At 35.4% G+C, this 27,365-nt stretch overlaps 1 protein-coding gene across 16 annotated transcripts in view; it reads right to left on the bottom strand.

Annotated features, from left to right (window-relative positions):
* PUM1 (pumilio RNA binding family member 1) overlaps positions 1-27,365 on the bottom strand; it is a 148,115-nt gene that overhangs the window by 82,363 nt on the left and 38,387 nt on the right. For all 16 annotated transcript variants that reach the window (XM_077150529.1, XM_077150528.1, XM_077150522.1 and 13 more), the window contains one exon: positions 18,619-18,687. In XM_077150529.1, the coding sequence (XP_077006644.1) occupies positions 18,619-18,687 (69 nt within the window). The remainder of the gene's footprint in view (positions 1-18,618; positions 18,688-27,365) is intronic.

The following is a 27,365-nucleotide window of genomic DNA, read 5'->3' as shown; positions in this document are numbered from 1 at the left end:
CTTGACTGCCTTATCAAAGATCAAATGTCCATAGATGAGAGGGTCTATATCTGAGCACTCTATTCGATTCCATTGGTCAATATATCTATCTTTATGCCAATACCATGCTGTTTTGACCACTGTGGCTTCATAATATGCCTTAAAGTCAGGCAGCGTGAGACCTCCAGCTTCGTTTTTTTTCCTCAAGACACTTTTAGCAATTCGGGGCACCCTGCCCTTCCAGACAAATTTGCTTATTGGCTTTTCTATTTCTGAAAAATAAGTTGTTGGGATTTTGATCGGTATTGCATTGAATCTGTAAATCAATTTAGGTAGGATTGACATCTTAACTATATTTAGCCTTCCAATCCATGAACACGGTATGCCCTTCCATCTGTTTAGGTCTTCTCTGATTTCTTTTAACAGTTTTTTGTAGTTTTCTTTGTATAGGTTTTTTGTCTCTTTAGTTAAATTTATTCCTAAGTATTTTATTCTTTTAGTTGCAATTGTAAATGGAATTCGTTTCTTGACTTCCCCCTCAGCTTGTTCATTGCTTGTGTATAGAAATGCTACAGATTTTTGAATGCTGATCTTGTAACCTGCTACTTTGCTGTACTCATTTATTAGCTCTAGTAGTTTTGTTGTGGATTTTTCCGGGTTTTCGACGTATAGTATCATATCGTCTGCAAAGTGTGATAGTTTTATTTCTTCCTTTCCAATTTTGATGCCTTGAATTTCTTTTTCTTGTCTAATTGCTCTGGCTAGAACCTCCAACACAATGTTGAATAATAGTGGTGATAATGGACATCCTTGTCTTGTTCCTGATCTTAGGGGGAAAGTTTTCAATTTTTCCCCATTGAGGATGATATTAGCTGTGGGTTTTTCATATATTCCCTCTATCATTTTAAGGAAGTTCCCTTGTATTTCTGTCCTTTGAAGTGTTTTCAACAGGAAAGGATGTTGAATCTTGTCAAATGCCTTCTCTGCATCAATTGAGATGATCATGTGATTTTTCTGCTTTGATTTGTTGATATGGTGTATTACATTAATTGATTTTCTTATGTTGAACCATCCTTGCATACCTGGGATGAATCCTACTTGGTCATGATGTATAATTCTTTTAATGTGTTGTTGGATTCGATTTGCTAGGATTTTGTTGAGGATTTTTGCATCTATATTCATTAGAGAGATTGGTCTATAGTTTTCTTTTTTTTGTAATATCTTTGCCTGGTTTTGGTATGAGGGTGATGTTGGCTTCATAGAATGAATTAGGTAGCTTTCCCTCCACTTCGATTTTTTTGAAGAGTTTGAGCAGGGTTGGTACTAATTCTTTCTGGAATGTTTGGTAGAATTCACATGTGAAGCCATCTGGTCCTGGACTTTTCTTTTTAGGAAGCTTTTGAATGACTGGTTCGATTTCTTTACTTGTGATTGGTTTGTTGAGGTCATCTATTTCTTCTTGAGTCAAAGTTGGTTGTTCATGCCTTTCCAGGAACCCCTCCATTTCATCTAAATTGTTGTATGTATTAGCGTAAAGTTGTTCATAGTATCCTGTTATTACCTCCTTTATTTCTGTGAGGTCAGTGGTTATATCTCCTCTTCCATTTCTGTTCTTATTTATTTGCATGCTCTCTCTTCTTCTTTTTGTCAATCTTGCTAAGGGCCCATCAATCTTGTTGATTTTCTCATAGAACCAACTTCTGGTCTTACTGATTTTCTCTATTGTTTTCATGTTTTCAATTTCATTTATTTCTGCTCTAATCTTTGTTATTTCTTTCCTTTTGCTTGCTTTGGGGTTAGTTTGCTGTTCTTTCTCCAGTTCTTCCAAGTGGACAGTTAATTCCTGCATTTTTGCCCTTTATTCTTTTCTGATATAGGCATTTAGGGCAATAAATTTCCCTCTTAGCACTGCCTTTGCTGCGTCCCATAGGTTTTGATATGTTGTGTTTTCGTTTTCATTTGCCTCGAGATATTTACTAATTTCTCTTGCAGTTTCTTCCTTGACCCACTCGTTGTTTAAGAGTGTGTTGTTGAGCCTCCACGTATTTGTGAATTTTCTGGCACTCTGCCTATTATTGATTTCCAACTTCATTCCTTTATGATCCGAGAAAGTGTTGTGTATGATTTCAATCTTTTTAAATTTGTTAAGACTTGCTTTGTGACCCAGCATATGGTCTATCTTTGAGAATGATCCATGAGCACTTGAGAAAAAGGTGTATCCTGCTGTTGTGGGATGTAATGTCCTATAAATGTCTGTTAAGTCTAGCTCATTTATTGTAATATTCAAATTCTCTATTTCTTTATTGATCCTCTGTCTAGATGTTCTGTCCATTGATGAGAGTGGTGAATTAAGTCTCCAACTATTATGGTATATGTGTCTATTTCCCTTTTCAGTGTTTGCAGTGTATTCCTCACGTATTTTGGGGCATTCTGGTTCGGTACATAAATATTAATGATTGTTATGTCTTCTTGTTGAATTGTTCCTTTTATTAGTAGTGTCCTTCTTTGTCTCTTTTAACTGTTTTACATTTGAAGTCTAATTTGTTGGATATTAGTATAGCTACTCCTGCTCTTTTCTGGTTGTTATTTGCATGAAATATCTTTTCCCAACCTTTCACTTTCAACCTATGTTTGTCTTTGGGTCTAAGATGTGTTTCCTGTAGACAGCATATAGAAGGATCCTGTTTTTTAATCCATTCTGCCAGTCTATGTCTTTTCATTGGGGAATTCAGTACATTGACATTTAGTGTTATTACTGTTTGGATAATATTTTCCTCTACCATTTTGCCTTTTGTATTATATATATCATATCTGATTTTCCTTCTTTCTACACTCTTCTCCATACCTCTCTCTTCTGTCTTTTCGTATCTGACTCTAGCGCTCCCTTTAGTATTTCTTGCAGAGCTGGTCTCTTGGTCACAAATTCTCTCAGTGACTTTTTGTCTGAGAATGTTTTAATTTCTCCCTCATTTTTGAAGGACAATTTTGGTTGGCAGTTTTTCTCTTTTAGTAATTTAAATATATCATCCCACTGTCTTCTAGCTTCCATGGTTTCTGCTGAGAAATCTACACAAAGTCTTATTGGGTTTCCCTTGTATGTGATGGATTGTTTTTCTCTTGCTGCTTTCAAGATCATCTCTTTCTCTTTGACCTCTGACATTCTAACTAGTAAGTGTCTTGGAGAACGCCTATTTGGGTCTATTCTCTTTGGGGTGTGTTGCACTTCTTGGATCTGTAATTTTAGGTCTTTCATAAGAGTTGGGAAATTTTCAGTGATAATTTCTTCCATTAGTTTTTCTCCTCCTTTTCCCTTCTCTTCTCCTTCTGGGACACCCACAACACGTATATTTGTGCGCTTCATATTGTCATTCAGTTCCCTGATCCCCTGCTCAAATTTTCCCATTCTTTTCCCTATAGTTTCTGTTTCTTTTTGGAATTCAGATGTTCCATCCTCCAGTTCACTAATTCTAGCTTCTGTCTCTTTAAATCTACCATTGTAGGTATCCATTGTTTTTTTCCATCTTTTCTACTTTGTCCTTCACTCCCATAAGTTCTGTGATTTGTTTTTTCAGATTTTCTATTTCTTCTTTTTGCTCAGCCCATGTCTTCTTCATGTCCTCCCTCAATTTATCAATTTCGTTTTTGAAGAGGTTTTCCATTTCTGTTCGTATATTCAGCATTAGTTGTCTCAGCTCCTGTATCTCATTTGAACTATTGGTTTGTTCCTTTGACTGGGCCATATCTTCAATTTTCCTGGCGTGATCTGTTATTTTCTGCTGGCGTCTGGGCATTTAATCAGATTTCCCTGGGTGTGGGACCCAGCAGGTGGAAAGATTTTTCTGTGAAATCTCTGGGCTCTGTTTTTCTTATCCTGCCCAGTAGGTGGCGCTCGTCTGTCTGCGGGTCCCACCAGTAAAAGATGCTGTGGCTCCTTTAACTTTGGAAAACTCCTGCTGTGGGGGAGGGTCGCCAGCCGAAGCGGCTTGGGGAAGTGCCGATCTGAATCTCCCAGCCGGGCCGGGAATCCGCGTATGGGGAGGATCGCCGGCCTCCGTGGCTTGGGGGACCTCTGATCCAATTCTCCCAGCCGGTCCGGGGTGCCACGCGTGGGGGGGGGGGCGCCAGCCGCCGCAGCTTGAGGAGACCGCCTGTCCAATTCTCCCAGCCGGCCCGGGAAGGAGGGAGGGAGGGACTCCAGCCGCCAGCCGCCCTGGCCCGGGGAAGCGCGCGCCCCTCGGTGATCTCACCCCAGCAGATTCTCCCTGCCAGTTCAGCCGTTCCAGAATGGGGTACGCTGTCTTTTTGGTCTCTGTCGTGGCTCCGGGAGCTGTTCTGTACCGTTTCTATTTCTTTAGTAGCTGTTCTGGAGGAGGAACTAAGACCCGCGCGTCTTACTAAGCTGCCATCTTTTCCGGAAGTCCCTAGATTTCTGGGCTGCTGGCTGTTCCAGATGGCTGGTTCTTCCACTACTCATCTCCGAGATCATCTGCCATCTCCGCTCTGGACGCTCTGTGGGCTGACACCTAGGGAATAGGAAGGCGGCGGGGACTCGAGCTGACCGGGGGTTTAGAGGCTGGCGTTGTCACACGCGGAGACTCCCAGCAGACCCCCTGAAGTATTCTTTTTGTAACCACTGACGGTCACATGTTCTTGTCAAGGCTCGGACTTATGAAAACTGTAATTTTCAGAAGTCCCTTCTCAAAATCTTAATTTCTTAGGGAAGTTATCTGGCCTTTCTTAAAGGGTCATTGTGAAATCAGGAGAGATAATAAACTAAAATTTAAGTCCTTTCCTTTAAATGTCTTTAGGGTAAAAAGGCAGGTATAGCTACTCATTGTTGGTACAATTGTTTTAGAAAAAAAGTTCACCTGAGAATTTATACCAACAAAAAAAAAAATTCAAAAGAAGAAGAAAAAACTACATTCAAAGTTATTTGTAATAGTAAGTAAGTTGAGAGCAAAACTAAATTTTCAGGGTGGGCAACAGTGGTTCAGTGGTAGAGTACCTGACATGCCGGAGACCCAGTTTCAATACCCAGAGCCTACCCATGTCAAAAAAAAAAAAAAAGGCAAAACTAAATATTCAACAATAACGTATCTGTGGTTCAACAATGTAAGCTCAACAAAAATAGCCACAATGATTATGCGTAATATTTATAAACTATAATATTTTAAAATATTTACAAAATATTATAAAAATATTTTATATTAAAATTTTGAGGTAAAATACAAAACTGCACATGTAAAGACTGCTTCTCCTCATACACTCTCCCTTTTTGGACAAAAATTGGAAAGAAAAATAAAAATTGAAATAGATGGTGTGCTAGTTTGAAAGAATTTATGTACCCTAGAAAAGCCATGTTTTAATACTAATCAATCTTGTGAGAGCAATGGTTTTTTTATTCAATATTATAGGTTGGAAACTTGATTAGGTGATCTCCATGGAGATGTGATTCAATCAATTATGGGTATTAAACTTAATTAGATGGAGACATGTCTCCACCCATTCTACACGGGTCTTGATTAATTTACTAGAATCCTATAAAAGAGGAGATTATGAGAGAGCAGAGGATGAAAATAGAGCCATGAGAAAGCCACAGCAGAGCAGAGCCAAGCCATGAGGCCAAGAGAACCACAAGTCTGCTAGCCAGCGACCTTTGGAGATGTAGGAGAACACTCCCAGAGAAGCTTCATGAAGCAGGAAGCCAGGAGAGAAAGCTAGCAGATGTCACCATGTTCACCACATGCCTTCCCAGTTGAGAAACACTGAACTCATCAGCCTTTCCTGAGTGAGGGTAACCTCTTGATGGTGGCTTTGTTTGGACATTTTTATAGACTTGCTTTAATTTGGAGATTTTCATGGCTTTAGAACTATAACTTTCAACTCAGTAAATTTCCCTTTTTAAAAGTCGTTTTGTTTCTGGTATACTGCATTCCAGCAGCAAGCAAACTAGAACACGTAGTCACTGGTGTGGAGAGATTATGGATGACTCTTCATAAAATAAACTTTTATTATTATTTAGAATCAATTTATAATAAAAATTGAGATTATGGTGGTATGGAGTTCACTACAAGGAAGCACATCATTTTCTCTTAAAAAGACATATCTCACTTCAACATAATTTCCAAAGGCCAAAAGTTGTTGGTAACTTGAAGGAGAATGATCATAACATATGTTCAAAACATTTTTAATCAAACTTCCAATTCACTTTGAAAATTGCAGCTTATATGACGATTGTTGAACATATTTAGTAGTTTCATCACAAATTAGTTATTTTTAAATAACTAAGTTAATAATAAGTAAACAAAGAAGTTTTCAGTTTTCATGTTCTTTTTCAGTTAAGGAACACGCTCTTCAAATTCTCACCTCCAACTTATAAATCTATTCATTAAGCATTCTGCATTCCTTTTTAATCTTTTCTTTTCTTTTTTTTTTCACATGGGCAGGCACCGGGAATCGAACCCAGGTCCTCTGGCATGGCAGGCAAGCATTCTTGCCTGCTGAGCCACCGTGGCCTGCCCTCTGCATTCCTTTTAATCACTCAATTATCAGATTGTAAAAGATTATTTTAAAATGTAAAAATATTTTTGTTCTGTTTAATTCAAATCACAAAATTGCCTAAGAATCCAGCACAGTTTCTTAAGACAGTTTTGACAGATTAAAACTATAAAGAGTAACTATTCACATTTCTCTACTAGGCACCATCCCAATCTGAACTCTTTCATCTGGTAACTGATGTTCAAAATTTTTGCCCTACATGGCAAGATTGTTACTACTGAAAACATACATCTATAATAATGTTTTCAACTGATCTCTTAACTAAATACCTCTTTTGGCTGAAATCTAATACGATTCTTTTATTTAAAAGTTTACTTTTTTACACAACTATAATTATATATATATATATATATTAAAATAAGATGTTTAAAAATATATATTTCCTTGGTTAGTAAACACTCTTCACAAGCAACATTTCCACTACGGAGGATGAAATCACACAAATCACTGAGGACTGACCAACATGAGGTAATTTCATCTTCTCCCCCACATTTGAAAACCAACACTGCTTTTCTGACTATGGGAAAAATAAAAAGTTTCAGCATCTGAAATACTGATATAGAAAAATACTATGAAAATACTGTGACGTGCACAGGCTTAACAAAAGCAGCACAAAATACTCTTTATCCTGAAATAACTTAAAAGATTTTTAAAAAAGAAAACCTACCAGGAATCAAACTGATACAATAACAGCTTACATTTAGAAATGACTTAGTTTTTAAAATTACAAGACAAATAGCATACTGCCTAATAACAAAGGACAGATTTTTAAACTTCACAGTCTACTACAAATGAAGAGAGGAACAGTAACCGACCAAGGAAGAAATGAACCTGGGATAGGACTGATCAAGCAGTGCATTAAAAGGAGGGGGAGGGTTAAGAATGGGCGATACAATGCAAAGGACTTTCACAAAGAGCAAAAGTAGAAGAGGAAACAAGTATGGCAGGTAGGTGCCCATCAAAAAAGGAGATTCATGATCAACATCAGGGAGCATTAAGGAGAGGATGAAGAAATATAACTAGTTATCAGTGAGGCTTTCCGGAGCATCCAGAAGTTGAACTCTAACCCAACAGGCAACAATAGGAACACCATAATAAAAATTATTTTTAAAATATTAATCTAACATTCCTCCATGAAATGGGGTGAAAGAAAACAAATGGATGCTGAGAGGATAAGCAAAGAGGCCACTGCAGTAATCTAGGGTAATAAAAGGGACCTGAGGGAACAGGGGCAAGGAATGAACCAGCTGCCTCTTAAATGTCTCGTACCTTCACAACATTAAAAAAGGAAAAATACATACGTACATAATTTGAAAAGTTAAGATTCATATCCTGTTATGAACAAGAATGAAGTCACTAAGTTTTGCTCAAACCAGTAAAAGCTCTTTTAAACAGGAATCTATTCTATAGACTCAGCTGAGTGCAAAACCTAGATGAAAATAAGACCCACGTGTGGAAGAGGTAAAGTTTTTAAGACTGCGCTGAAGATCTACTGCAGGTTGATGGGGAACAGAAAGAGCAAAAAAACCAATCAAAGAGAGGGAAGAATTTGGTAGCTCTTAAATTTTAGGACTACCACAAATTGGATAGAAGTGCAAACAATAGGCTGTTCAATTGTTGACTACTATGAACTCCAAAATGTGATCTCTTCACACAGGCATAGGGGTTTCCCAGGATTCTTTGCATTCAAACAGAAGAACACAATCACTGTCCATCACATCATCCTGAAACCAAGCAAACAAAAGATATCAATCCTATTTTCATAAAGCATGCTCTTCAAAAAAAATTTCAAAACTACTGTTAGTACTCTCAAACTCTTAAACCATTTTGTGATAAATTAACCTCCATGCCAATCCTCTCTCCATTATACATTCCTTCCTGAATCCACTTTTTTTAAAAAAGCTTTCTTTATTCCATTCCAGTTTTACTGGAACAGAGCCAAGAGAAACATCTTTTCCCTATATCTTCATAAAACTTGCTGGACTGACAGAAAGCTATGTTTGGAAAATGACAAAATGACCAAGATGAATCACATATTTCTGCATAATAGAGGAATAAGTATGTAAGGAAACATAGGACTATTTTTTAAGCTACCTATAAATAAGGTTATATATGGCTTGATCTATTGACCAATCGTATTTACATTATAAGTCTACACTTAATTAAATAAATGATCGTTTTAATAGTCCTTGAGAGCACACTGTGCAAAATGTAACTCCTGGATCACTTAAGAAACCTGTAAAGTTCACAAATAAAACCACGAAAATACCTAATTTGCTCCCTGACCAATTCCCCCTACCCCCACAGCAGGAAGCACACATCACCCACATCAAAAGGAATAAAATACCATGGAATAAATTTAACGAAGCAGGTGAAGGTCATGTAACAGAAACTACAAAATACTACTGAAAGAAATGAAAGGAACTTGACATTCACAGATTGGAAAACTAAATATTAAGAGAAAATACTATACTAAGTGATAAATGGATTCAATTCAATCCCTATCAAAATTCCAATGGAATTTTTTGCAGAAATGGTAGAATCCCATCCTAAAATTCGTATGAAATTTTAAGGCAAAATGACCTTGAAAAAGAACAAAAGTTGGAGGACTCATATGTGTCCATTTCAAAACTTAATGCAAAACTACTATAATCAAAACAGAGCGGTACTGGAATAATGATAGATAAATGGACCAATGGGATAGAATTAAGAGCCCATAAATAATCCATCACATCTAAAGTCAATTATTTTCAAAAAGGGCATCAAGACCATTCCAGGGAAAGTACAGTCTTTTTAACAAATGGTGCCTAGAAAATGGGATAATACATGCAAAAGAATGAAGCTGACCCTTAGCTTATACCATATATAAAAATTAACTCAAAATGGATTAAAAACCTAAATTTAAGAGCGTTATAAAGCTCTTATAAGAATACAAAGAGACAAATCTTTTATCGCCTTTTATTTAGCAATGGTTTCTTAACTATGATAGCAAAACCACAGGCAACAAAAGAAAAAAAATAGATGACCTGGGCTTTATTAAAAACTTTTGTTCGTTAAAGAACACTATCAAGGGTTACATGGGTGATTCAGTGGTAGAATGCTCACCTCCCATGCAGGAGACCCAGGTTCAATTCACGGACCACGCACCCAAAAAAAAAGAAAAAAAAAGACCACAACACTATCAAAAGTGATGAGAAATCCCACAAAATGGGGGAAAATATTTGCAAACCATATATCTCATAAGATATATGGTTTTTATATATAATTTACAAAGATTTATAAATTCACCATTTATAAAGAATTCCTACAACTCAACAACAAAATGATAAAACCCAATTTTTAAATGGGCAAAGGACCTGAATAGACATTTCTCCAAAGAAGATATACAAATGACTAATAGGCACATAAAAAGATACTCTACACAATTAATAACTACGAAAATGCAAATTAAAACTACAAGATACCACTTCACACTCACTACTCTGGCTATAATAGGGAGGAAAAAAGGAAAATAAGTATTGGAGAGGATGCAGAGAAATAGGAATGTTCATACATTCTTGATAGAGATATAAAATGGTGGAGCCACTGTGGAAAACAGTTTGGTGATTCCTCACAAAGTTAAACACAGAATAACTGTATGACCCAGCAATCCCACTTTCAGGTATGTAATCAAATTGAAAGCAGGGACTTATACAGATATTTGCACGAATGTTCAAAGCAGCATTATTTGCAACAGCCAAAAGTTGGAAGCAACCCAAACGTTATTAACAAATGAACGACCAAACAAAATGTGTTGTATACATAGATTATTTGGCTGTGAAAAGCAATGAAGTTTTGATACATACAACATGGATTAACCTTGAAAACATTTTGTTGAATGACATAAGTCAGTTACAAAAGGACAAATATTGTATGATCTCACTAAAATGAAATAATTAGAATAAGCAAATTCATGGTCAGAAAGTAGAATACAGGTTACCAGGAGCCTGGGTGGGTAGTACATGCTTAACTGGTACAAAGTTTCTGTTTATGGTGACGGAAAAAAGTTTCCATAATGGATGGTACTGATTTTAGTACATTTTAAATTTAATTAACATACTGAATTATATATTTTAATATGGTTGAAAGGGGAAATTATAGGTCCTACATGGCACCAGAATAAAAATTTTTAAAACAAAATACGCTATGGACCATATAGTTCAATTCTAACAATATTTTTTCATCAATTCTAATGAAGGTACCACAATAAAGCAAAATGTTAATAATGAGGGGTAGGGAGTAGGGAAGCTTTGTATTTTCTGCATGATTTTTCCAAAAAACTACAATTTCTCTAATTTAGGGGGAAAAAGGAATCAAGTTTTGATATATCCTATTACACGGTAAGCCTTGAAGGCATCATGTTGAATGATATAAGTCAGACACAAAGGGACACATATTGCATGATTCTACTTATATGAAATAGCTAGAATACACAAATTCAAAGATAAAAATTAGAATACAGGTTCCCAGGAGCAGGAGGAAGGGGAAATTGGGAGTTAATGCATAATGCTTCAGAGCTTCTGTCTGGAGTGATGGGAAAGATTTGTGCTGATGGGGTGAGGGTAGTAAAACATTGTGAATATGATTAATTTCCATAAAATTTTATGTTTGGGAGGGGTTGAGATGGGAAAGTTTATGTTACATATATGTCAACACAATTAAACACAATACATGATCCTGGACTGGATCTGAAAATGGAGGAGAAAAGGCCCAAAACAGCCTTAATACATTCTTGATAGAGATGTAAAATGGTGGAGCCACTGTGGAAAACAGTTTGGTGATTCCTCACAAAGTTAAACACAGAATAACTATATGACCTAGCAATCCCACTTTCAGGTATGTAATCAAATTGAAAGCAGGGACTTATACAGATATTTGCACCAATGTTCATAGCAGCATTATTACTAATTACTAATTATTAAATTATGTTGAGTATCTTTTTATGTGCCTATCAGTCATATAAAAAAATTAGACATACTAAGACTATAAGCTTTACGTCAATGTTAAATTTCTCAAACTTGATAACTGTTAAGATGGTTACATAACCGAATATCCTTGTTCTTAGGAAATGTACATGGAAGTATTAAGTTTTCAAGAAGCATGATGCCTACAAACTATTCTCAAATGTTTAGAAAACAGATAGGCAGACAGATGGGTGGATAGAATGATACAACAAATATAGCAAGATGTTAAAAGTTGGTGGACGGGAGTATGCTGGAGTTCTCAGAATGGGTTTTATATTGTATTATTTTTGAAGCCATCCTGTAAGTCTGAAATCATTTCAAAATATAAAGCTTTTTTTTTAATCCCATTCTAATACATGCTACTACATGGATGACCCCTTGATGAAATCATGCTGAGTGAAATAAGCCAGACCAAAAAGGACAAATATTATATGATTTCATTTATATGAAATACCTAAAATAAGCAAAATCACAGAGGCAGAAAGTAGATTACAATCAGCAGAAACCAAGAGCAGGGAATTTTTAATCGGTACAGAGTTTCTGTTTGGGATGATAAAAAAGTTTTGGTAATGGATGGTGGAATTTGGGGGAACAATATTCTGAAAGTAATTAATATCACTGAATTGTACATACAAATGTGATTAAAATGGGAAATTTTGTGCTGTTTTAAAAAATAAGTTTTAAAAAAGATGGATAAATATATCCTTCAGGAAATTTAAGAGCACTTTGCGGGAGAACTATTATACTTATCTATCAAGATAAAAATGATACAAATCACCCACTACTTAATTTCTCTCCATAGCTTCTATTTGGTGTAAGCAAGACTTTCATATAGAGAAGCTAATACTTGAAGCTGTGTTTTGAATGATGGCTAAACTCTGAACATGACGAAATGAACAGCAGAAAAACTCAAGATCTGGAGTAATATAGAGATCTGAGTTTGAATGCTAGCTCTCACTTAACCCATCTAATCCTTGTTTGCCTCATCTATAAAAGGGCGTCATAACATTGCAGGACCACTATGAAGATTACATATGATGATGTATACAAAGCGATTAGCACAGTACCTAGTATATCATATATCCTCAAAAATTCAACTATTATTATTTCTGAGCCCAACAAAACAGAATCTGATGTCAATCTTGACATTTATGACCTTAGCTTAGCCTTAGGACTCATTTTCCTTCCTCTCAAATAACCTGTTCGGAAATTCATACAGACAGTGAAATCAATGTCAAAGTATCTTTAAAAATGCTGATGTATTATGATAGTTATTTAGTTGGCTTACTCTCAAAAAAAAGCATACTGGTATGTAAGAATGACAACATCCAAAGAAGGATGGAGGGAGTAAAATTTAATGAAAAGACAGATTAAACAGTATGCGGATCAGCTAAATCCTGCTGCAAAAGAGTTTTATTGCATTCAAACATTCCAAGATAGCTCAACACACACAGTACCAAGTCTGCCCAGTCTTTACAGTGCAGGATAAAGGCAGATAGATTGGAATGAATGGGGTTCCACACAGGACAGACTGGAAATCAGATTCCAAATGTCAGATGCATCCGCATTCCCAGGATTAAGACTCCTTCTCCTCTCCTGTTCCCAAAAATGTCCAATCCCAATCCTAAAACTAGTATGAGATGCCAGGATCCTTCCCCAAACAAGGCTCACCAAGAGATCCCTTCACTTCTACCCTACTACAAGCTTAGGTCTACAAAAAGCCATTAAATAACATCTCAATCTTCTATTCACTCGTCTCGCCTAGCTATGTTTCATAATAAAAGTAAACATTTCATCTTAAGAATAAGGCTTCAAAAATTCCCAACAATCGAATGGTATAAATATGTTAATGCCTAGGCAACTTTTACCATTCCATCCTGTACTCAAAGCTACATTTTGGGAAAAAGAGATTGATTACACTACTTGGTCAGATATTTTTATATTACAATACCTCAAGTCTATTACTTTTTCTGACTTGAGATGTAGTAATATGAGTGAAGATGGCTGCATGATGTTGCTGCTGGACAACCGATCTCCTTTCCCAAACTCAATCCATTTTGGACTCAACTGAACTATTCTCAAAGGACTCAATTTGCAAGAAATGCCTGTGGAAGGTAATTCTGTGGACCCCAGAATCATATTTACTGATCCAAAAGCCTCCAATTCTATGAGACAATAGATAGAAGTAGAAAATAATTTAACAGACTTGGCCTCCACATCAGACTCTCACTTGCCCTGATTCCCAAACTACCACCTCATGAGTTCTAATAGATACTCCAATGCCTTAGCTACAGGCAGGTGAATTAGTCATGTGAAGATCCCAGTGAAAAACAACAAAACCTCTACATCACAAGGGCTTAGTCTTTCTAAAAGGGAACCTTTGTGATGTACTCTGACATATTTTAGAAAAAAACAGGGCTGCTTCTTTTTTCTCTTTTTAAAGGCAGAAATATGGGCAAATTCCAAGAATCTTAGCCCTGAATAGGTCTGGGAAACTATGTAGTATCCTCTCTTTATTTTATAGATGGGAAAAGGAAAAAAAAACGTCCAAAGAAAAGAAATATCTGAGCCACAGCTACATGCAATGACTTAGGGTTCTGGTCCTGTGCTATCTTTATCCCAACCATCAAATTATATCTTACTTTGTGTTAACAGTTCCCCCAAATCACTATCAAATTTCTCCTACAAGCCATTCTGCTATCTCATACTCATGAAAAGAATTCCTACGTAATGTCTAACAAGAATCTATAGCTATAATTCAAACATAAGGTATCTTATTCTTAGCCAGTGAACATGGAAGAATTCATTATCATTACAAATACAGTTCTTTCCAGATTTCCTTTCTCAGGTTTACGAAAATAGTCTATTATCAAGCGTAAATTTTTCTCTGTTTCACATAAAAGATGAAAGGCCAAATATCTAAATAAATTCATCTATTCCAGAAATAATCATCACTGCTATCTTAACTTCTCTGGAAGCTGTCAAGTTTACATCACATAAAACATTAAGGAAGTTTTTTTTTTTTAAAAGAATGGGACAAAACTACGTTAAGGTGGCAGGAAAGAGTGTTCAACATACTTTTTGAGGGGAAAAAAACACAAGCTATAATGATCCATATAAAATTATTAGGTATAAAAAAGACCTATTTATACTTCCAAGTATATGGAGTATCTCTACATATTATGTGTCTCTCTGCATATGTGCAAGCATATGTGCATGTAAACGCAGATGAAATAGAAAACTAATGCCAAATTTTTACCAAAGGTTACCACCAGAGAAGGGACTGCAAATAGTGATGAAAAGGAACTTTTATGTTTTATTCCACATACACCAACAGTAAACGAATCTTTTAAAATAAGTTCTAACATTTTTAAAAAAGGAGAAAAGGTCCATGGTTTAAAAAAAATTAGAAAATTAAAATTATGCAAAATAATATGACTTTCTGTCGAGCCTCTAAAAGTACTTTCCAATTAGAACCTCTCTCCTCTTTACAAATCGATCCATTTTTGAATATGAACAATAATGCTGCCCTTCCTACAAGTAAAGCAAATAAGTCATGCAAGATCATAAACCAAACAAATGTAAAATCAGAGCCCAGAAGCCTGTAAAGCCTTCCTCCTTTCCCTGAACACTCAATTAACACTCATCTTTTATATACAAATAAAAGATGCAAAATATGTACCTTTAAACTTTTCAGAATAGTGACATTAAGTTGAATAAAAGGATTAAGCTAAGCAAGAAGAGCAGACAAAATATTTGGAAATAATTTGTAGCCCTAATCCTAAAATATTTTCCTATCTGCTTTATTTCTAGAATAGGAGCCAGGAAAAACACTTGCACTATTGAGTCCTTCAGCTAAATAAAGCTGTACTTGAGACAATCAGCAAGGTTTGATAGTGATAATTTAAGTAGCTACTTCCTAGCAAGATTCCTACCAAGAAATGCTCTAAATCTTTCAAAATGACACCAAGAGTCTAGTAGTAGCTTTATAGGAAAAATGTAACAAGAGCTAAGCAGCATTAATTACTAGATAGCAAATTACTTTGAATGGAGCCAATTCTCTTTGAATTCTACAAGTTCATATATTCTTGAACATAGTTACTGTTCACTCTACTGAGAACTCACAAACATGCACACAAAGCACACATAAAGTAATTGCAGCCAAAATAAACTGTGACTGCCTAAAAGTCCATGCAATTTACTTGAACTTCTAGTGTTAGGGTAACACTAAATATGGGTAAGTACTATATTTACATACATAATTTTCTTCTCTGCTTCCACATGCTCTGTGCTCTTCTCCCTTGTATCACTGTAAAAAACATTCTCCAAACCTGTACCTACCCAAATCCTAATACTGGAAGACTCTCCTCAATTCCTATACCTTCTCCATTAAAGTCAAATTGTTCTGCCAATACCGATCATTACTTTCTCTAAACTCCAACCATACATAGAAAAAAATACTTTACTTTTTCTGTCTTACTGTGCATTCACTGAAAATACTTAATTACAGAAATCTTACTCCGTATTCAGTCTAACCCCTTGCCCTGGGTTATGCTTTCAAAAATTATATTTTAGGAAGGGGTATAGGAAGCATTTTGTAAATCCTCCTCAAAATATCAATTTACCTCTCAATTATTTTAAAAAAACTAGTTTCATATATCTAAAGGCACATGCTTTGCAGTTAAGAGTACTAGATGTGGTAGACAGGACAAATTAATTCATTTCTCTCAGCCATTTCCCTTATCTCAATAATAGGATGGTCCTCCAAAAATATGTATTATTGTATGATTCTATTTAAATGAAATACACAGAATAAGTAAATCCAGAGAGACATAATGCAGACTGGCAGTTGCCAAAGATTGGGGGGCTGGGGGGGGCGGTGATGGGGGAACAACTGCTTAATGGGATAGGGTTTCCTTTTGGAGTGATGAAACATTTTGGAACTAAACAGAGGTAGTGGTTGTATGACATAATGACATTGTGAAGACAGAAAATGCCATTTAATTGTTCACATTAAAATGATTAATTTTCTTGATATGTGAATTTCACCTCAATTAAAAAATACTATCAAACTGGAAAAAAGCTATGGATGAGATAATGCATGCAAAATCCTTAGCATCTGCCTAAAAAGCACTCAATAATGGTAACTATTATTGTTACCTTGCAAATAAATAATGAGTAAGGAGTGACACAGGACTACTGTTAGAATGTACATTTATCTATTTATATATCCAGCCATCTATTTCTGAGAATTCTATATGTATGTCATAAATGGCATTTCTGGAAGAAAAAAATGATTAAAAGAGACTTTAATTGACTTGTCATTTAAATAAAACCCACCTTCTATTAAACTTTTTCTTCAATTGCTCTTAACAAGCCTTCAAGAGATTATGAACTGGAGCTTACAAAATGGAAACAAGGGATTTGGAAGACCAATATTTTTTAGAAACTATAATAAATTTTTTTTTAATTACAGAACTATACAACACAAAGAGTGAACCCTACTGTAAACGATGGATTATAATTAATAGCAAAATTATTTTTCTCAAGTGTTCTTTCAGGAATTGCAAAAAATGTACCACACTAATGCAAGGTACTAATAATTGAGTGGTAACTGGGAACCCTGTATTATATGCATGATTTTTCTATAAACCTACAAGTCTTCAAATTAAAAAAAGAAAAACAACTGGAATTGATTTTTAATGGGGGGATGGGGACAGATTAGAAGCTTGCTATAAATTAACAGATGAAGTCTTCCACCCAATAACAATGTAGGTTTTATTGATGCGCATTGTTTCAATGTTTCAACAGGCACAGGGAACACAAGGGTACCTATTTCTTAAAGCTTCAGGGAAAAAATAGAGCAAGCCTAAATCCCATGAGCCAAAAAAGAAAGGACACTGGACTCTGTGACAAGAAGACAATTCAGAAAAGTTAGAAACAAAATCTTGAAACCAAGAAAGCAAAGATCTCAGGACCAAAATACCAAAAAGATTTAACTTATTAAGTGCCCAACCAAAACCATAGTCAATGAGCATTTGTTATGGAGGAGAGCAATTATCTTACTTAATTTTGAATTCCCAGAACCTAGCACAGTGCCTGAATCAAAGAATATTTGCTAAATCAAAAGAAAAATGCATTTAATGAATGGCATAAATACGAAATCCAAAATACAACAATTTTCCCTCCTTTAAAATGTGAAAGTTTTAAAATATTAGATATACACTATCTAAATAAATTAAAAGTTTAATAAATTAAAGAGAAAGTCAAAGGTTACTACTCTCTAGAACAAGAGTCACAAATGCCCCTAACTGGGAACCTGTGAAATCTTAAACAATGAATTCAAATGGTATATTCTATCTTCCTTGTCAATACATGTGTACTGCCAACAAGTAGAATAACCAGAAATTAGATGGATTTCAGCTATCTATATCCCTTTCTTTTGAATAATGGCACCTCTCCTTTTCAATGTAACAGATGAAGATAAACTTTGTTTTGGTAAATCTTAAACATTAAAAAGCAAACCAAAATTACTCTTATTCGTCAATTCTCTCTAAGGGAAGACTAGCTCAGACCTCTGCTTCTGGAATTATTTCACCAGAAACTTAGCAATTTCTCCATCACTAGGGAATTCTAAACAACTTGATCAAAAAAGGCTACTCTAAAAATAGGTTGTCAATATATTCTGATTAGCAGCATACCAATATAAAACTCCCTTCCAGTGCAAAAAGAACCTAGCAACTGGAAAATGAGTCAGAGGTAAGGAGATATATATATAATACATCAATTTACATTATATTTAAAATTTTAGCATTCAACTTACAACTGACCAAATGACATTCAATAATTTGTGCTATGTTTTAGTTGGTCTCTAAGACACTAGGCTAAGGTTAAGATTCTTCCCATAGTGATACAGCTTTGGCAAAATTCTGTAACATCTCATTCTTATTATGAGGATGGGCCACAAAGAAAAGCAAGCACGTACTTCTGGAGACTGGATTCAGACACACTAGATGAAAAACAACTCCAACTTTCCCTTCAAGACATGCCCATTTTTCTGACACACCAATTCACTTACCTCTCCCATCGCTCTTCCCTCCAGAGCAAGGGCTTGAAAATCATGATTCAGTTCATCCATAGAACGTACCTTGGAATAGAAGAGGGAAAAGCTTCAAGTCAGCATCTTGAATTTTTAACATACATAACTGTAAACTGTATGTTTTCCACATACATAACTGAAAAGCTTTTTTATGTTTATTTCCAGATACTGACAAATACAATCATAATGATCAAGTGACTGAGACATTCACTTACCTTTAACCATTAGGGTACAGGAATGCCCCTGCTTTCTCCCCTCCCGTTCCCCTTATTTTCAAAACATGAAAAACACACAGAAATATAATCTATTACTTCCAAAGGATCCAGAAAAAGAAAAGGAAAATTCCATGACATAAGAGTTATGTTAGATATTTTTCATACCCCTTTAATACAAACAACAGGCTGAAGCACAATAAAGCTTAAAAATGATTATGTCACCTAAACCTATTAAGTCAAAAGACCAAAGCACCCCCTCCCCAAATGTGAATAACCACTATACAGTTTTGATAAACTTTAAAGGTGTGCACTGTAAACTATATAATCAACTGCTTTAACATTTCTTCATATTAGAAGATCCCTGAGGGCCCCCAGAACCTCAAAACCAGGGGAAAAAATAAAGTAACAAGAATCCTTCTAAACCTTACCTATCATTTAATATACTCCTACCCTCAGTTTAACAATCTCTCTGGCTTCGATTTTTTCATCACCAAGGTCATTATTCTAAAGTAAAATTAACATCGGGGAAGTGTGAAATAGATTGTTCAAAACATTAATAACTGAAAAAGCCTTTGTTGTCCACTAATCTACTAGTCTCAGTTATGAGCAAGAAGCCATCTCTGCTGCCCATCCCTGTTCTTTAAGGGTGTAGTCCCTTGCTTGTTCAAGAGGAAAGCTCTTCTACCTACCTGAGAAAGGATACTTACTGCAGGAGCAGTAACTTCTCAAACCCTTCCCCAATCATCACTACTTCCCAAAATAGGTTGTGTACAATTTCTAGCCGTGAGTAAATGCAAAGAAGGTCAAGCCAGGGCCAAGTAGGGGAGAGCAGATAATACGAAGACAATATACCAGAATATGATTAAGAGAAACAACTTAAAGAATTTTGTTAGCATGCTGCCTTTAATACCCAAGAATATTAACTTGCCTGAACCCATACCACACAAAAACACAGTTGCATTATTGAATTAAGTCACATATTTTTAAAACCCAGAGCCAATACTATGCTACAAATGATACACGGTGTAAATAAAACCTTTGGATTTTGGGCTTTGGGATGCTCACTAAATATGTAAATTTATAAAATTGAGAATAAAGCTAAAATTCAGCCACCTGAGAACATGGAGACAAAGCTTATTAATGTAGTATAACAGTTCCAAAAAGTCTTGAAATAAAAAGTTATGATCACATTACAAAACGTTTTTATTATTTGGATATACACACTAAATAGGTTCCTTAACTATACAAGTTTTAATGGGGGGGAAGGGGGAAGGGGGAAATAATATATGAAATTATTTTGAAATTTTAGGCTAGAATTAACATTTTCAAAGCACACGAATCAAATGCACAAAGTTCTTTACCTCTTTCTGTGGAACCTAACTGTATAGTTAACAAAAGCAGAGATTCCCTGAAAACTCAAAAATCTACAAATACAAGGGTTTTTTTATTAATTTTTAAATTTAAAAAAATATACAACGATAAACACATTCTTAACAACCATTCCGTTCTACATATATAATCAGTAATTCACAATATCATCACATAGTTGCACATTCATCATCATGATCATTTCTTAGAACATTTGCATCAATTCAGAAAAAGAAATTAAAAAATAGAAAAAAATTCATACATACCATACCCCTTACCCCTCCCTTTCATTGAGCACTAGGATTTCAATCTAAATTTTTTTTAACATTTGTTCCCCCTATTCAAATACAAGTTTTAACCAGGGCTGCCAGAAATTCTATTTCCATTTCCCACGGAAGAACTAAGAGTAAAGGAAGGCAGAAAGCAAGCAATATGCATATTAATGAAATTCTCACAACAATCAATCTCATCATGATTATTCCCGTTTAAGAGATTAGAAAACTGATCCTCAGCAAAATGCTTTGTCCAACCATTGTTTAGAAGTAGGAAGAACACAGGAGGAAACTAGGGCTCAGAGTAGCTAAACAGCATTGCAAAGACCTGAGGCGGGTCTTCCAATTAAAATCTAATGCTCTTTCCATGTCACCAAACTGGCTCCATAGCAGCCATAGAAGTTTCTGATCCCAGTATTTTATTAGGAATTCAGACAACACTGCCTTTTATTCCTGCTGTGAGCTTTGATGATTGTACTGTCTATGCCTTCTTGTTTTTGTTCTTCACTGCCTTCTTCCCTGTTTTCAAAACCTGCCTGTTCTGTCCTTGTAGCATTTTTTCATTCCTTTCTGCACTCTCTTTCCACCATCATACTTTCTCTCTTTTGCTTTCTTTTCCATCTCCAGCCCTCCCTCTGCCTCACTTACACAATGAACCATCTTTCCCCTACCTCTGTGTAGCACCTGCCTACCTCCCTAGACAACTACTGAGAAAGGAAAGCCTTAATTCTGAAGTTCTTTCTGCTAATCCACAAACTCCATTTTAATCCATTTACCCACAGGTGACTTGATCAGATAAAAACACTTTTGTGAGAATGAAGTAGTTTAACTAGTCAGGAATTTGTTTATAATGGGAACTATACTGGTATGACCATTGGCAAATGCAGTCTCCAGATAAAATTCTTTCTGGGAAACAAAACTAATGATCACAAGAAAATGCTTGGGAATCACGAAAAATCAAATAATAAAAATATAGATGACTATAAGAAATATTTTAGGCAGGTTACAGAGAAGTTTTTCCACCATAAAAAGAAAAAAACTGACTTCAATTATAATCAGAGGAAGGACTCAAGTCAAAACAGAACAATCCTTCCAAGTCTTATGTTCTACCTCCTTCTTCTCTATAATTTAACTTGAGTGACATGTTAATGCTACTTTCTAGCATCACTACAGATTCCTTCTTCACTTTTGCTAAATGTCTCTAAGACCCCCTTTCTTTCTTCAACTAACTGACCCTCTATATTTCCTTTGGTTGCACAAAACTATCTCCTCTTTTCACTTTGGGCTTCTACATCCCGACTTACTAGTCACATGTATGCCCATTTAGGGCTTTTCTGCAGTGACCCCTCCCCATAACAGCATCTCCCTTACCAAAGAGGTAAGGAAAGTTCACTGCTTTAGCACCTGACCTACCTATTTTCTTCTTCTTCACCTCATAAGGATATCAACTATATATACATTTCTGAGGTTCCATTCCCAGTTCCCAAAACCTTCTGCTGTGAGTCTCAACATCTGCTGTCCTGTTCTAACAGGGATCTTGTCCTAATGGTAACCATAATTTAGCACATTAAACTGATATTTCACCCCATGGGAAGTTTCAAAAGCAAAACAGATGAACCCAGAACTAAATGCCACATATGAAAAATTAAAATTAAAAAGCATCACTTTACAAATTCTTATTCTAAGAGTCATGCTATAAAGCGCCCGCCCTACCCATTATCTATTGAAAAGCCCTACTCACCTTTTAAGCTCCCATACACTTATCAGAATCATCAATGAAATGCCATATAATTCGTTTCCTCATCAGTAAAACTGAGCTAACATCAGCTACTTTCCAGGTTGTTGTAGTGATTAAATGAGACAAAATATCCAGTATTTAATTATATAAGTAGGCACTCATTCAACCATATCCACCTCACACATTATTCTTGATAAACTATCCAAATGTTTCCACACATTCATCCTTTCTTTCCCTACACTCAGTAGAGGGCAATTTTTGGTCATTCTTCATTGTGGTGGGAAAAGGCCCAGAAGCACTTCAGCATTTCATTTCTATAATCAATGTATTAGAAGTAGCTAGAACACTTGAATTTCTAACTTACTTTCCAAACCTTAGGTCTTCTAAGCACATTCATTTCTCTTTTCTCGTTTCAATTCCCAGCCAAGTCATAAATTCAGAGAAACACCTCTTCTCCGTTCTCATCCATTCAAAAACTTCCTCACAAAAAAACAAAACAAAACAAAACAAAAAAACCACAGGCCTAACACAGATTTTTCAGTTCTCATTAAAAAAAATGAAATCTCCATAACGGCACCTAAAATTCTTTCATTCCTTGGCTTCCAGACCACTGTGGTCTCCTGATTATCATCCTACGACTTTCTAATATTTCTCTTTTTGCCAGCCTACACTGTGCTAAAAAAAAAAAAAAACCACAGACTTATGCATAAAGAAATTCCAAATTGCAAGTTAATGATCTACATGGAACTATATATTATTTTATTAATTATAATTTATTATTTTTTCAAGCAGATATCAGCATTGAACTTCATAAAGCAAAGTAAACACAATGGTAGACTGTGCAGTCTAGAATAAAAAATTTGAAAAAAATGAAAAAAGAAGCAAGTTATGAAAGCATTCTGGTCCAGGCCTTGCCTTGTGATGGCATTCCTGTCCTTGAACTACTGCCCCTTAACTATTCAGTGTCCATAAAATGAATGCCCCCTTACTCAAGCCAGTTTGATCAGTTTCCTGTTGCTTGTACAAAGGACTCCAACTCAGACATCAGAGTATCCCTGAGTTGGCATTTATTAAATCAAATGAAGTCCCAGGTGTTCTTTCATTAAATTATTTTGTTACCTAAACTAGATTTCTATTCTTGAGAATAAAACTACCTTTACTAAAATATTTATTTCTTTACTCACTGAATCTAAGTTGTCAGGGTCTTTCTCCTCCACATCTACCCTTGTTCTCCAGGAGGATTTTTTGAACTGGCAAACCTAGATCATAACTGCTCCACTTCGCTAATATAGATCCAGAACAATAACAGAAGAGTCGGTGCCAAGAACCATTACTGGAAGGAGACACCAGTGAGAAAAAAAAACAAGGCAAAAGCAAGAGAAACTTGAGTAGTAAAAGGAAATGGAATATGAGAATTAACTTAATTTAAATTTAATCATTAAGGGAAAATAAACTTTAAAAGTCTGGCCTATAGGATCCTCTGCTCCACTACACAGCTATGTTATTAACAATAACAACAAATATTTACTGAGACTTGTGTCAAGCCCTGTTCTATACTTTACATGCTTTATCTCCCTAATATTCTCAATATTCAGAGAGCACAAGTACTATAATATTTTCCATTTTGCAAGAAAAGCAAGAAGTAATTATATTTCTATTACAGCCTTCAAATAAAATATAGATTAATCACCAGTCTTTCCTGATTACTAGAGAAAAAAAACATTAACCCTTCATTTTGGCTTAAGTGGCTGCAAACTCTACATATTCTTAGTGCTCCCACTCATTCAGAAGCAACAATAACCACCACCCATTTCTGAGTTTAGGCACTGTACTGCAGAATAGACGTTATTCCATTTTATTATGAGTTCAGAAAAGTAAAATATCCAAACTCTTTTGTAGAAGATCATAAGTAGAATTCATCTCCAGGTCTCTATACCCTATTCACTATTCTTCTCCATCTCATTAAAGGTATCCACAAAAGCTCCAGCACATTTGGATTATAAAGTTTTTGTTCCAGCAACTGATTACTGCTATCTTTTGTCTCCCATCCATAACACACAGGACTTTTTTTTTTCCCCCCATGGGCAGGCACCAGGAATCGAACCCAGGTCTCCAGTATGGCAGGCGAGTACTCTGCCTGCTAAGACACCATGGCCCAACCAATACACAGGATTTTAAAAAGGAAATTAACCCAGCAGCTGAGATTAAGTTTAATTTTCATTTTTTATTATTATTTATCAAAGCAAACACCATTAAGGTTATAGATTATCTAGTGCTTTGATTGGCATTCTGTTATGATGGTTAACAGATCCAAAGGATGAAAATAAACAGCAATTAATTTATCTTAACCATTTGTGCTACCAGAGTACCAGATTACCTCATGGAAATGCCAGCACCTCCTAGACATGAAAGCAATTTAGAAAGTAAAAAGATTTCAACATCAGTTTTCATATCCTATGATAACAAAAACCTTTAACTATAAAGACTTCACAATTGTTGGTTCTGCCAGTCTCTTCCTTCACAATTTCACCAACTATGATCAAGCTAAAATCAATAGCAGCTCCCCCCTGTGTAGTTGTAAATCTCCCTGGCAACATGGACAGGACTCTGGGGATGAACCAGAACCCAACTCATGGGATTGAGAAAGTCTTCTTGACCATAAGGGGGAAAAGAGAAATGAGACAAAAAAAAGTTTCAGTGGCTGAGAGATTTCAAACAGAGTCAAGTTAGTTATCCTGGAGGTTATTCTTACGCATTATATTAGATATCCCTTTTTAGTTTATGGTGGAATGACTAGAGGGAAGCACCTGAATCTACTGAAGTGTTCCAAAAGCCTTGATTCTTGAAGACTATTGTATAACTATACAGCTTTTACAATGTGACCGTGTGATTGTGAAAACCTTGTGTCTGATGCTCCTTTCATCCAGGGTATGGACAGTTAAGTTAAAAAATAAATAAATAATGGGGGAGGATAAGGGGTAAAAAAAATTGGCTAGGTTGCAATACTAGTACTAGTGATCAATGAGAGGGAGAGGTAAGGGGCATGGTAGATAAGAGTTTTTCCTTTTGTTTTTTTATTTTTTTCTGAAGTGATGCCAATGTTCTAAAATTAATCACGGTGATGAATACACAACTATGTGATACTATCAGTCACTAATTGTGTACTATGGATGGACTGTATGGTGTGATGATTTCTCAGTAAAAATATATTTTTTTTAAATCAATAATGTGGCCTCGGTGGCACAGTGGCAGAGTTCTCGCCCTGCCATGTTGGAGACCCAGGTTCGATTCCTGGTGCCTGTCCACGCAAAAAAAAAGAAAAAATCAATAATGGGGGTGGGCTATGCTGGCTCAGCAGGCAGAGTTCTCACCTGCCATGCCGGAAACCCGGTTTCAATGCCTGGTGCCTGACCATGCAAAAAAAAAAAAAATCTGTAATGGAGCAAGGCCATTTTTAATGCCCCCCAGATACTGATTAATTGATATGAAAAAAATAAAAGAAAATTTAAAACTTAGATAATGATAAATCTCATCTTTGCTTGTCAGGAAATGCACAGGTTAAGTGTTATATTACTCTTTATAGCCATATATCTAATTGGCTTCTTCCTGACTTTCTGAAGAACAAAATCCAAAATGGCAAAAAATGTAACTTCTAATAAAATTATTTTGATTCCCAAGATGCCTTACCAAACATGTAAGAAACTACCACACAACTATATAGAACACTATATCTACATCAAAAGATTGATTATTTCTACATGGAGAATACAGCAAGTCTTCATTAGCAGTAAACTTTCAAACTGAAATATCAAATCCAAGTGATAAAATTGGAAAAAGCAAAAAAAATAAAACTCAAAAATGTTCACCTGAAACTTCTTAAATCATGTTGTGGTGTATCTATGGACAGCAGGTTCTTTACCCAACACCCCTCCAAAAATTTTAATTTGGCATATTTAACACCATTATGGGGAACAGAAACAATCTCACTTGTAAATTGTAAATTACAACAACCTTTGTATGTAATGTGAAAATTACAAATACTTGTCCACAAAAACAGGCACAGAATTGGCTTTTCTAAAGTTTTGTTAATATTAATTTATTTCAACGCTTGTGTTCAGTAAAAGATAAGACAGCAGGAACTAGAATTAGATATTTGCACACTGATGCTCATAGTGGGATTATTCACAATAGGCAAAAGGTGTAAGCAACTCAGATGTCCAACAATAGATGAATGGATAAAGAAAATATGGTATACACATACAACGGACTATTATTCAGCCATAAAAAGGAATGAAGTTCTGATGCATGAGATAACATGAACCCTGAAGCCATCATATTGAATAAAATAACCCAGACACAAAAGGAAAAATATAATCTCATTTATATAAAATAAGGAGACTATGCAAATTCACAAATAACAAACAAATAATCAAATATAGATCCAAACAAGCAGATCAAAATGTCTCATTCATTTAGTAAATAAAAATCACATCCTGAACAAACTTTCCTTAGATTGGACAATTCCATAAATATTCCGGTAGAGTCCGGTAGAGGGAAAAATAAAATACAACACATAGCTTACCCTGGGTTCTCTAAAACATGACACGTCAAACAAAGAAATAAGATCTAGAGTCTATAGCCCAAAGATTTTAACATCCTTCTCCAAAGTCTTTCATGCATAAAGGCCTTAGAAAGACAAGATAGAAAAGAAGTAATAAAATAAAATATGCTGCCCATATGTCCTCCTTCAAATAACTATTATACCAAGCACTCCAGCTAACCAAGAGATTAAAATAAAGCACATGAAATGGACAAATGTACTGCTATACAACCATATAATGGAATACTAATCAGCAATAAGGACCAATCTACTGTTATAACATTTATATATACTGTATTAGTCAGGGTTCTCTAGTTGCAACTAGAGGAATTATGCTGAGTTAAAGAAACATACTGTATAAGTCCATTTATATCATATTTGGAAAAGAGCAGAACTGCAAGAAAAGGAAACAGATTACTGGTTACCAGTGGCAGAGGGTTAGGGTTAAGAGATGACTACAAAGAGGAACCAGGGAATTTAGGGGAATAATAAAACTGAGCATAGAAACCTGCAAAACAATATATTTCAAACTG

This window comes from Tamandua tetradactyla, chromosome 2 (assembly GCF_023851605.1).
Source record: "Tamandua tetradactyla isolate mTamTet1 chromosome 2, mTamTet1.pri, whole genome shotgun sequence".
Classification (NCBI taxonomy): domain Eukaryota; kingdom Metazoa; phylum Chordata; class Mammalia; order Pilosa; family Myrmecophagidae; genus Tamandua; species Tamandua tetradactyla.
Note: the sequence above shows the minus strand (reverse complement) of the source record. Positions and strands in the feature narration are given on the sequence as shown.